The sequence below is a fragment of the Cucurbita pepo genome, chromosome LG11 (genome assembly GCF_002806865.2).
Source record: "Cucurbita pepo subsp. pepo cultivar mu-cu-16 chromosome LG11, ASM280686v2, whole genome shotgun sequence".
Taxonomy (NCBI): Eukaryota; Viridiplantae; Streptophyta; class Magnoliopsida; order Cucurbitales; family Cucurbitaceae; genus Cucurbita; species Cucurbita pepo.
Window position 1 is genome coordinate 7,030,488 of NC_036648.1, and position 13,178 is coordinate 7,043,665.

The 13,178-nt window shown below is 33.2% G+C and overlaps 2 protein-coding genes across 2 annotated transcripts in view; one reads left to right on the top strand and one right to left on the bottom strand.

Annotated features, from left to right (window-relative positions):
- Positions 1 to 6,213: 6,213 nt before the first annotated feature.
- On the bottom strand, positions 6,214 to 7,365 carry LOC111804767 (transcription factor bHLH149-like). The gene is made up of 2 exons (XM_023689556.1): positions 7,258 to 7,365; positions 6,214 to 7,030 (listed from the first exon to the last, which is right to left on the bottom strand). The coding sequence occupies exon 2, from the start codon at positions 6,956 to 6,958 to the stop codon at positions 6,377 to 6,379; it is 582 nt and encodes a 193-aa protein (XP_023545324.1). The 5' UTR covers positions 6,959 to 7,030; positions 7,258 to 7,365; the 3' UTR covers positions 6,214 to 6,376.
- Positions 7,366 to 12,007: 4,642 nt separating this feature from the next.
- LOC111805548 (putative pectinesterase 10) overlaps positions 12,008 to 13,178 on the top strand; it is a 1,881-nt gene continuing 710 nt past the window's right edge. Inside the window, exons 1-4 of the mRNA XM_023690658.1 lie at positions 12,008 to 12,183; positions 12,248 to 12,407; positions 12,562 to 12,792; positions 12,877 to 13,124. Coding sequence (XP_023546426.1) covers positions 12,026 to 12,183; positions 12,248 to 12,407; positions 12,562 to 12,792; positions 12,877 to 13,124 — 797 coding nt within the window. The 5' untranslated portion in view covers positions 12,008 to 12,025. The remainder of the gene's footprint in view (positions 12,184 to 12,247; positions 12,408 to 12,561; positions 12,793 to 12,876; positions 13,125 to 13,178) is intronic.

Below are 13,178 nucleotides of genomic sequence, written 5' to 3' on the forward strand. Positions count from 1 at the left end.
ATCTTGATACGCTCACGATAAGTCTTAAGAGGGGAACTCAAGCCTCATTCATATTTTCATTGGATTTGTGGTTTCATCGGGCCTTAGGTAAGGTTTGCCTTTGTCAACTGAAATCGCTTGTGTAGCCACACACGTCGTTCGTGCGTGCATGTTTAATCGTTGCGATACAAAAACCTCCTATATGGTAAAGTCCATAAAATCGACTGTATAAGTCCATTAAAAAAAGAACTTCTCCGATTAGAGAACGCATTAGATATTTACGTAAACCAGTTATGTGAGATCCCACGTCAGTTAGAGTGGAGAACGAAGCATTCTTTTATAACAGTGTGGAAACATCTTCCTAGTAGACGCTTTTTAAAAACCTTAAAAGGAAGCTCAGAAGGAAAAGTCTAAAGAGGACAATATTTGCTACCGGTGGGCTTGGGCGGTTACAAGTAGGTCATTGAGCGGATCCAATGTTAGCTCCAAGACATTGGTCTCTAACTAGAAAAGTAAATGCTTGAGCTTGAGAAACTTCTAGTCCAGTAGACCGGTAAAACTCAGTCAAATACGAAGTATAATTAAACCATACAAAGCAACGTGCTTCCCCAAATCATACAAATGCACAACGAGCCCTTATGCTTTGATCGTATAAAGAAGTTCACAACCTACTCATAGGTGAGATCAAGTATCCCTTTAGAAATCTTAAGGACATGATAGTAGGGGTGTACATGGTCCGAGTTGGGCTGGGTTGAGAGATTTTTTTGACCCAACCCAAAAAGTTCGGGTTGGTTGGATTGGTAACCCAACCCAACCCGAAATTTTTCACAACCCAATCCAACCCTCTATTTTCGAGTCAACTCGAAGGTTTTGCCCCATGAACTCGAAACCAATTCGATTTAGTTCAGGTTCATGAAATTGAACCCAACCCTACCCGAAATGCTAATCCAACGCAACCCAACCCTTATAGTTTCGGTTGGGTTGGTCCGGTTTGTCGGGTTGAATGTACACCCCCAGACTAAAAATCAATTTTAACTATAAAAATATTAATAGATTAATTAATAAATATTTAGGATTGAATTAATAAAAGTATCCAACCTTCTAATAATTTTACGATTTTTTTTAAAGTGATAATTGAATTTTGAAACTTGGGCGACAAGTGAGATAGGTCGCACCAATTTTTCTCTACACACGGTCGCACCGAATAACTCCCACCCTCTGCTTAGTTTTATAACCCCCACAGACTCGATAATCTCGCCAGAGTTTCAGGAAGACGAAGGAGCGGCAATGGCGGGAAGGTTACCAAGATCGCCATTCCAGTGGAGCGACGTCCTCTCCTCGCTCTTCTCATGGAACTGGAGTTCCGCCTGGTTCCGCCGCTGGCCTAACGGCCTTCTCAGCCTTCCGATCGTCGACGACCTAGTCTGGTCCGTCACGACCGCCTTCGAATCCGTCGCCTTAGTCTCCATGATCGGCTTCTTCTTCGTCTTCTACGGCTGCAACTTATAATCCGTACTCATCTTCCAGCCGGCGATTGATTCCATTTCCAACACGTAGTCGCTTTTTCGGCGGCGAAGAAGGCGCATTACATAGAGAATTGACTGGTAAGAACGAATCATTCTAGCACTCAATCTGAGATTCCTTCTCTTTAACTTAATTCATCGATTTCCTCTTCGTTTTCTACACTCTATTGTTGATGAAATTTTGTTGAATTTGTGAGTGGGACCGTAATTAGTACGAGACCTAAATTGCTTAATCTTCCTCAAATCAGTAGTCATTTTGTTAGGGCTTTTTGTAGAATGTTCATGTCGTTGTATATACTTATTTTTAAAATTTTGAAATTCAAATGTTTCAGTTCCTGGATTTATATTGCGTTCTATGTATAATCTTAACAGAAATATATCAATTCCTCAAAAAAAAAAAAAAAAAAAAAAAACGAAAATGTAGTAATAATGAAAATGTGAAACTCAAGAGATATCAAAGACATTTAAAAAGAAAAATGAAATCAAAGATATTTTGTCACGTATTTTAAAAAATAATTTATCATTTTTTTAAAATTAAAATGGACTTTTTTTTTTCTTAATTTTTAAATGTACTATTATTTAAGAATAATTTTGACCATTTGAATATCCAATGGCTTTTGAATTTTTTATTTTATGTCTATTTAATTAATTAATTTTGTAGTCTCTATTTAATATTATTGATTATGCTAAACTTTCATATGATCTATATGAATTTATTTCAACGATAAATAATATATTTTTTTTTCTTGAATTAAAAAGTTTAAATCCACGTATTTATATTTGTTAGACTATTAATAGAGTTTCACTATCATTCTACACTTTTCGTACCATCCCAACTACTTAGCCAACTACTTAGAAATACTTCTCGGTTCAATGTGATGGTAGCTACGAGCTCTAGTTTTGGTATTTATCTGTTAGTCCTTAATATTTAAGTTTTGTTTTTGTTTGATAAAAGCTAATCCAACCCAACCCAACCCAACCCTGGATTGGGTTGGTTCAGGTTGTCGGATTGAATGTGTTAGACGAACACGACTCTCCACATAAGCTCTCATGGCTTTGCTTTGGGCTTCCCAAAAGGTCTCATACCAATCGAGTTAGTATTCCTCACTTGTAAACCCACGATCATTCCCTAAATTAGCCGATGTGGGACTTCCATCATCCAACAAAATGTACACCCCTTTAAGGGGTGAGACTTCCATCATCCAACAGAATGTACACCCCTATAAGAGGTGATCTATCTATTTCATCTCATTAAAATATACCAACAGAATGTACACCCCTATAAGAGGTGATCTATCTATTTCATCTCATTAAAATATAAATTATTTTTTGTTCGAAGAAAATTCTAAGAGACAGAAATGGAAACCTCAAAAATAGCTATAGTCCAAATTGATGGAAGGATCCCTAGAAGGGGAGGATTTGGTTTATTAAAATTTAAGTTTATCATTTTAGTCCCTCAAATTATTTAGATTTATTGGGGCGTTTTCTAATTCAAGCTTATTACCAGAGACCTTAAAACTTAAATGTTTTAACCACGTTGAAGTTAAGTGAAAAGTTCATGTCATAATTTTGAAGTCAACCAACAAGAGAAAAAAAAAAATATAGTTATAGAGGACGATTTTGTTGATCTTTTAAAAAATTTTGGAATTAGTTTATTTGTTATGGTCGGTTCATATAAGCTTCTCCAATCTAAGATGGTATTCCTTTTTGTTTTGTTTTGTACTCTGTGTTCATCTATTTATTCGAGATTTAGAGGGGTTATTTTAAAGAAAATGGTTCAATATAATAATTTTAAAAATAGGGTAGTGCTATGTTGGATTGTAACCCTATTTTCGAGGTTTTTGAATTATATACCAACAGTTTTCTACCACTATTTTTTTTTTTTTAGAATAGTTTTGTTATTGACATTTTAAAATATATTTACATAAAATCTTGTCTAACTTAAAATTCATTATTACTATTTAATTAGATAAAAAATAACTTTTATAATATTAAAATTTAAAATTTATTCAAAATAGAGACCCAAAGTAAAATAGCTATTATAGAGTCCGCTTTCTAGAGTCCTTTTTGTTTGTATTGCTAAATTTAGGGCTGACGAGGATTCTGGAAGTGGGACCCACACAATTTGTCGTTTATTGAGTTAGTTGGGCCCAGCCCAATATTATTGGGCCCAAGAGAGGTGGGTTTTGGCGTCAGGTTGGCCCACTACAAAAAGTAAGTGGAGTGGATGCCTCCATTTTTTTCGTCGTCTACTCCTTTAATCATTGCATCTTTCTTTTTCCTTTTTTTTTTTTTTATAATAAATAAAGTAATATTATTATTATATTATATATATAAATATATATTAAAAAAAAAGTCTTGACAGAGACCTCTCGTTTCAATTTCTATAAAAATAAATGTAAAATTTCGTAAAGATAGTGAATGAAATAGGAATCGAGTACGGAAACAGAGACATTTTTTACATTTCCGTCTTGCCATGTAGACATCTTTACAAATTAGTACGTGTTAATTATCATTAAACTTTATTCATTTTTTTTCTTTAAATAAAAATATTTGTTTTTAATTAGTTATGCTCGAGCATTAAACATTTTAATTATTATATGAACAATAATATTATCTCGAGAGATTTTCTCGAATACTATTTTCTTTTTTTTGTTACGTAATAATTAAATGCAAATCATTTGATTATTATGCATATTTGAAAGATAGGTTAACTAATTGTTCAATAATTAATGAAAAATAATACTAATAAAATAATAATTAATAGAAAATAATTACACTATAGTCCAAATCGAACTAATAATTAATCGACAAAAAAAAAATGATAGTTTGAATTAGGTATTCACCGCTAAAAAAACATGTTATTTTAGTAAAATTATGAATTTATTCCTTAAATTTTCGTATTTATTTAATAAATTTAGTAAAATTTTAATTGGTGCCTATTTAGATACTAATATAATATGCTTATAAGAATAAAGAATATTCCATTAGAATCGTTGTGACAAATCGTTAACCATTAATTAAATCAACATATTATATCATCATTTAAATATAATTGTTCTAAAGAGACTCCTTCTATTCCTATCGAGATTAATAGGGACAATCGTCAAATGACCCGACCTCCCCTTAATTCTGTTCGAGCTCCCTTTTTCACTTAGGATATGATCCCCTGGCATAGGCCTACTATACTTCGTGCACGTGGCGTTTCGAAAAACAATCTTGCATGACTTGGTGTTTTGACAAATAGTTTTTTAAAACAAATTTAAAAAATTAAACAAAACTTAGAAAAAAAAAAACAATCGAATTTAAACTAATTGAAATGGTTTATAATTTATAGACTATATAAAATATATAATAAAAATAATTCTAAAAATAGAAAAAATAATGGAATTTGGCGTGCTTGCAGTAAATAGGAAGGCGACATATTTAATGTTAAATATATTAATAATACGACAAGTTTTAATCATGACCGGCTGTCACAGACAGACACCACTAATAAAGTGACACGTAGCATGTCTTATTAGAACACGTTTTGTCCCTTGATAGGTGATTTGTTAGCTGACAGTACCAACAGCAAAGCTAAAAGTTACATTTTTTTTCTCTCTTTTGGTCCATTTCTATTGTTTATTTAAAAAGTTTCAAATGTTTTAAAAATGCTCAATTTTGATCATTTTATTTAATTGAGGATGATGTGACAATTTGTCCATATTAACGGTTGCCCGTGTGGGAGAGGAAAGTTGCCCACATTAATGCCTCCTGTATATTCTTGCTATCTCGAATTGACCTACAAATTTTTAATGTACTTGCATTTTAATTCATTTTTTTAGACTCATGAAAACCCGAGACGTGGCTATCGTATGTCAATTCATGGAAAGGAGACATGGCTATTGTATGTCCATAGCATTACAATTCGAGTGTTACTTCGCATCAAACAACTGGTATTACATGTTCATCTTCCAAGCGTTGTTCTCAATGGTTTTTAAATTTACATCAGGGTCATCCATCATATGACGAGCAATCCGACAACATTTGTCTCCTCCTCACCGTACCGAAGTAAAAGTGTCGTCTTCACCGATGGCTAGATCTCACTCTCTATTTCAGACAGTAGTACAATCTCTTTTTCTTTTATCATTTAGTTCGAGTAATTTTCTTCATTTCAATGATGTTATGTTGGTCCCTAAAGTCAGTCTCTCAAAAAGTGGGATCGATTGAGTTAAGGCTTAGATCGAGTATCTAGAAAACACATTAACGTATGAGAGGAAGCTCAGATAATTAATTCAATTGTTTTTATTTATTTATTTTTATTTTCAATTAAAAAAATATATTGAAATTCATCGACTTGAGAATAAATGGAGCACATGGATGAGCGTTGAACATAGGATATAAAGAAGAAGAAAAAAAAAAGAACCAGACAAATTCACAAGCACATTTCAATACCATTTTTTTTCTAAGCATATGAAAATTTGTGGTCCACCCCTCTAAAACGACACGACAGAATTACATTTTGACATAAATACGACACATTATGAACATATCAACATATGAATAGTATAATATATACCTGTTGGTTTATTTCTCTCATCATACTACTTAATAAAGATTAAATTATAAATTTAATCCATAAATTTTGAGGTTTGAATCTAATTTTAGCTAGAATAGATTTCATAGATTTCTTAATTAATTGGAATTAAACTTTCAATTTATATCAAAATTCAGGGAAACTTATAATCTAAATTTAGAATTTAACATATACAATAAGATATATGGAAGCATCAAAACAAATAGAAATATAACCGCCGGGAAAAAAATTAATTGGACAGAAAAAAAACCACGGCGGCGATTCCATTACCGAGTCTGTGGAATTATTATCAATTTCAAGAATCGTTCGAGATTGGGAGCAAATTACTTTGAGCTCCGGCGAGGATTTCGGCCAGCGCCGCCATGGCTTTTACCTGCATCTCTAAAGCCGATATGTAATCGGTCGCTTCTTCCAGAAGGTTTGGGAATGAGAGTTTCCGGCAACCTGGAACCAACTGGCCAAGAATTTTCACCTTCCTCTGCACTGCCGGCAACTTCCTGTTCTTCGCCTCCGCCACGCGCGACGGTTTACGGCCAATCGATTTCTTCGTCCTCCGACGTCTCGCGAGCCTCTGGCGGAATCGATTCGCCAGAATCGCGCGACTCCATCGAGTCCTCCCCTTGGCGGCAGCGGCGAGGACGCAATCCGCAGTTTCACGAACAAGCCGTCCGTTGATAGTAGATCTCGCATGCGGCGAGGACGGCAGGCGGCCGACTCTCTGGAGCGCTTCCGCGAGTCTCGAGGAGTAGATCTGTTGCTCGACCTCGGTTCTCCACCTCCGTTCTCTACCTTCCGCACTAACATCCGAAGCAATTTGGCGGCGTTTATTCGGCTTCTGCAACGACCTTTTCGAGTTCTTCGATTCCTCCGCGTCCATGAAAATTAGAAACCGATTCAATCTCAAATCTCTTATCTATTCCGTCTCTTCTCCACACAAATCAGCAACAATCTGTAAATAAAACATCAGCCAATTCTAAACAACCACCACCAGACTACAAGCAATTGAATCAATCTCAAAATCCAGAATAAAATCAACCAGTACAACAATGAAGAAACTAAAAAATAAAAACAGGAAACAACAATTCAAATTAGGAGAAAACCGAAGAAGAAGAAGAAGAAGAAGAAGAAGAAAATCAAATCTGTGCACAAATCAATGGAGACGAAAGAGATGAATACCTAGAAGACGAAGAACTTGCGAAGGATTTGGAGGATGAAATGTGAGAGAGATTGAAGTTTGAGGTGAGTTTTAGAGAGAGAGAGAAACAGAGAGAGAAGAGGGTTTAAAAGAATCACGGGAAATCACGCGTTCTGAGTCCTTCAAACACGCTTATATACATCTTCCTTTCCTACTTTCGTAATTTCTCTTTTTTTTTTTCAAATATTATTTTACAATTTACCCAAAAAAAAAAAAAAAAAAAAAAANACTTAAATAATTTAATCTTTAAATTTTAATTTAAAATGATTTCTACACAATAATTTAATTTTAAATTTAAAAAATTTAGCTTCTATAGAATAAATATCGTGTAAATATATTTATATGATTAATACGGTTTCGAGTAAAAAAAAAATGATTCTATTTGATCAAGAGTCTCGAGTAACTGGCCAAGCCGTAATAAGATGACGGAAGAAATCGAAGACCAATTCGATTGTCGTTTTTTGAACCTTAACCTAATTTAGCTACAATCCCGAATTCCGATGACCAAAAGTGCAATTTATTAATTTTTTTATATTTAATTTCGACCATATGGTATAAATTTAACCTATAGTTTTAATTTCTCAAATGATCGAGAGATTCTTGAGGGTTACTTTTTCTTTTAAAGTGATCAAATCTATTTACTACCCATGTGATGTTATGTTTCTTTATATTATTTTATTTCTAAGTTTGTATATAATTAATTTAAAACATTATTAATGCATTAAATATCATAAAAGACATTCCCTTTCTTAAAAGTTATCATTATTGTTTTATTTTGAAGGCTTCAATTTTTTTTTTTTATTTATAATTTTGTCGGTTGACCCAAAAAATCCGCTCAATTTAGACTACTCAACCCAAATCATAGATGTTAAGTTTGGTTAGAATTCTTTTCGGTTTGGGTAGGGTTGAATTTTTTGAAAACTAAATATTCGGGTCGGTTCGTAAGTTGATATTTTTTTGGTCAAGTCAACCCGACCAAACTGAAAATAGGGTTACAATCTAATCCTACCTTATCCTACCCTACTGTTAAGATTATTATGAAAATTAAGAATATTTGACGATCGTAAGCAATATTAGTAAGGTGTTATGGTTTTGTTTGATATTTGAATTTTATAAAATTTTAGTTATTAATTTAACCTGTATTAAATAATTATAATTTTTTTATTATACAACTCAAAAACAGATGGCTAGGTTGGGTTGTGAATTTTATCGAGGTTGAGCCATTCATGAACCCAACCCACTTGAAATTTCAAATTGGTCCCAAAGCTGTAACAGCCCAAACCCACCACTAACATGTCTGTTATGACTCGTGTCACCGTCAGCCTCACGGTTTTAAAATGTGTAATGATAGGATAAGAATATTTCGTTCCCGGTAGGTCCCTATTATTTTATGTCCTTTATTTTACTAGTAAATAATCCATATAATAAATAAATATATTTTTTTTATTAAAGGACGAATGAATATTCAAAATTGAGGACTAAAATATAATATATGAAAATTAAAAAAAAAAAAATTATTGAATTTTATTTTAAATTATTTGTCTCTTTATATATCTTAAATTATTTGTGACTTTAAAGTGGGGATTTGTTGAATGCTTTTCTTAATCTTTGACCAATTTAACAAGCAATCAACTTTATTAGCACAATATATTTATAAATATTTTATTTATTTATTTTTCACTTTTTTCGAAGAAAAAAATATATTTTGTATCAATAAAATTTAAATTTATAAGTAAAATATAAAAAATATATTAATATAGATTAAAAAAAATAAAGAAAATATATCACGACACAATGTCTTAACGTCGATTATCAGAATAAATTTTTTCTAATTTTTAATTATATTTATATTGACTTTAACGAGATTCTGTTCGATTTCAGACAAAACTTGATGTAGCTCGTTACATCAACTAAAAAGATGTTTAAAGAACTTTAGAAAATCGAATTAGCTAACCCGATAAAGCTTAATACAAGCTAATCAACGAAAACTCGTTACATTAATTAGATTCTTTTGATCGGGTAACTTTTGAAAACCTAAACCAATCTGTACCCGATTTCGTGGGTGTGTTCAAACGTCTTAATCTTAAAGATTAAGGAAAAACAAAATGAGGTTCATTATTATTAGCAAAAANACCTCACTTTGTCTCCATGTCTTGTCTTCAAAGCTAGGCAAATTCCATCTTTTGTTTTTAAAAATGCTTCATCTTTCTCTCTTTAATCATTAATATGGATAATGTATATACAATATTTTAGGGTTAAATTATCCATTCAATTTATCGTTTTTTTTTTATTAATACGAATTATTAATATTTGAATATGTGACGTTTTTTTATCTACGTGATCACGAGCTGATGTTGTTTTACATCGATAATTATGTTAGCTGACTATCTTACGAGTTTAACGCTGAGGTGAAAAAAAGAGAGGAAGAAATTGGTCTTTTTTTCAAATTGTACTTTAAAAAACATTTTCAACTAAATAGAGAATGAAGGACGTTTTGATATCGAATTGTTTGAGCGTTTTTCAATTTCGATGTAGTTTCTTATCGTTGGTAAATGTAAAAAATAGTTAACGATAAACTTCCCTGACGAATGGATGAAGATTTAGAGGAAAAAACTCGAATATTATAAAAATTTCTAAGAAACTCGAGAATGAAATTACAACAGCCAAAACTCACCGCTAGCAAATATTATCTCAAGATCGAAACTTGGCTCTGATATCATGTGCAACAACTTAGCTCACCGCTAGCAAATATTGTCCGACTTTGACCTCACGGTTTTAACACGCGTCTACTAATGAGAAGTTTCCATACCCTTATAACGAATGTTTTGTTCCCCTCTCTAATCGATGTGGAATCTCACAAAAATTAGAAACTTTGTTCTTGTAGATGACTTTTTTTTTTCTCCCTACATCTATGTCGTCGACAAAGGTAGTCATTGATCAGCACGGGAGAATTGAATTACAAAACAACACCTGAACGTTACAATAGAGACATAACTGAAAAAACACTCAAATGTCGGGAAAAAAACGCATGGTTAGCAATTTATTTGTATCGGGTCGAGTTTAGTATTATAATCGAGAAAGAAGTATGTGTTGGGTAGCACTAATTGGGTGGGGGGGTATCAGCTAGAAAATTGTTTTCATGCAAGGCAATGATTAGTAGGGAAAGAGAGGCATGTGGTTGTTTTTGTTTTCATGCCACTTTCAATCATGTGTCTATATGTTTCTTTATTTTCTCTTTTGGATTCTTGCTTCTTTTTGGGATGTGTCTCTTTCTCTTTTATGATTCTCTTCTCGATGGTCGGATATTTATGTATTTTATGACTCGCTTACGTGGTTGGACGGTTTATGTAACGACTTATGTTTAGGCTTCAGATTGAATCAAGATTTAGAATTCGAATTCGACACTTGATGACATCGGACATGGTCAAGTGACCTATTTCTTACTTCTTAAGAGTGAAGACTATATTTTGTGACCCGTCATGCAACATATGAACGGATCTTCACTAAAAGCTGGCTCCATTGACGGATGGATAAGACCTCTCACTATGACAAGAGAACAAAGAAAGCCGCACGAGATCCTTGTAGTTTTGCCTATTGCTATTCAGTAGTATAGTAGTCTCGATAACAAAGCCGACTTCGACCCTTTGCTTAGTAACCCCTCGAGCCTCTAGCCACTTTCGAAACTTCAATCTCGAGGTTAAAGGACCAAGATCTTTCGTATGAAACTGCTTAACAAGATGTTGCAGACCAACATGAGTCATTTCAATATGGTTTGTGCTCACTTATATGCATTTAATGAAAATTCGTACCAAGTCACCTAACATAGAATTGCTCTAACTAAATCACTTTTGACCATGTAATTCCTATAATTGAGCCATGGAGAAGGAAGGTGCAACTTATTAGTTGCCTCTGTTGTTGAAGGCTTTTATTTATTTATTTATTTTTATATTTGCCACTAAATTCTCTTAGTAAAAATATCCAACTTCTTCATGCCATTAAAGATGTATACAGATTGGATTAGAAAAAACGTATGGACCAATTCAAAATTTTGGGTTGGTTGAATTGGTGACGGGAGGAACTTGAATAGAGTTTCCAACCTAGCTAAAAGCATTATTTTTGAGTTGGTAGGGTTGACCCGACCAAAAAATGTCAACCACCAACTGAATTTGGGTATTGGTTTTTCCAAAAATTCAATTAGTTCATAGAGGGAAAAAAAAAAAAAAAAAAATCTAACATAATCCAACCTTAATTCAACTTTTATGGTTTTAGTTGGTAGTCTAAATTGGTCAGGTTATTAGGTCATATGAACAATATTTATATAATTTTATATAATTAGTTAAAGTAAGTTTGTAATTTTCTAAAATAGGAATAAAATTAAATAAGGTTTTGAAGTTCATACCCATCTTTAAGCTCTATTAAGGTTAGGAATTCTTTTCGTTCCATTGCATAATCAAAGTGTCCATTTGACTGCAGAAGAGAGGGAGAAGGGAGATTTGATAAGGTACGCCAATTCATAATATTATTATTATTTTCGTCGTCATTTCATGGGCTTAATTTAAATAATTAGACTAAATTAATGAAACTATCCCAAACTAACCATAAAATTTAAAGATATTATTGAGACAATTACCAAGTTTTGGAATATTTTTATTAATATAGTGAACTTGCAGATTCGAGCTCCCTTCTAAACCCAAAAGAATGCAGCTACTATCTCCATTTCTCTTGCTCTTCACCCTGTTTAATGCTGCAATGAACTTTACAAGGGCCCTTGACTTTAATATTCAATCCGTCATTGTTGTTGACAAGTCTGGCAAAGGCAATTTCAAGACCATTCAAGCAGCCATCGACTCAGTTCCACTTAACAACAACAAATGGGTTAAGATTGAAGTCAACCCTGGTGAATACAGGTAATACAACACATGAATATGCCTAATTCTAGTGAGGTTATGTTCTAATATGGTCATTTTGTAGAGAAATGGTGACAATCCCGTCAACAAAATCATTCATTTATCTACAAGGGGGTCACCGCAGTACGACGGTTATCACTTTCGATGGTCATCAACAAACAAATACTAGCGCTACATTTAATTCAATGGCTGATAACATTATTGCAAGAGGCATTACTTTTGAGGTATTGCAGCTTCTATAAACTAAACTTAAAGCTCATAGTTGCATGATAAGTATAAGTATAGTATGCACCTGAGCTCAGAAGACTTCGATTGTTCAATCATTGATCATAGTCTATCTTGTATGAATTGTTGCTTTTATGCTTGTGCTGCACGCAGAACTCCTTCAACCTAGCAGATGCTCCACAGCTGTTTGATAAAATTACTGGAACTTTCTTTACACAAGCATTAGCTGCAAGAATCTACGGTGACAAATCGGCTTTTATCAGCTGTAGATTCAAAGGGTTTCAAGACACATTATGGGATGTAAAAGGCCGCCACTATTTCAAAAGTTGTTACATTGAAGGTGCCATAGATTTCATCTTTGGTAATGGTCAATCAATTTATGAGGTAATCAGTTCGACTTCTTTTTTTCTGCAAATTGTCATTGGCGATGCTCTACTAATAACACAATGGGAGAGACTAAAAATGCAGGGCTGCTTGATATATGTTAATGTTGGACTTCTCCCTGAAGTCAACCAAGGATACATTACTGCACAAGGTCGACAATCCGAAAACGATCCAAGCGGATTTGTATTTCAACAGTGCACCATAACGGGGTCGGGCAAAGCTTTTTTGGGGAGAGCATATGGTCCTTTTTCCAGAGTTATATTTAAAGATACGAACATGGGGAAAGTCGTAGCACCAGAGGGATGGGATGCTTGGCACTTCAAGGGCCAAGAGTAAGTTCAAAACCTAAAAGATAAAAAAAAAAAAAAAAAAAAAAAAAAAAAAAA

Excerpts from the sequence above, each read along its gene's own strand:
- LOC111804767 (XM_023689556.1), bottom strand. The coding sequence starts at position 6,958 with ATGGACGCGGAGGAATCGAAGAACTCGAAAAGGTCGTTGCAGAAGCCG.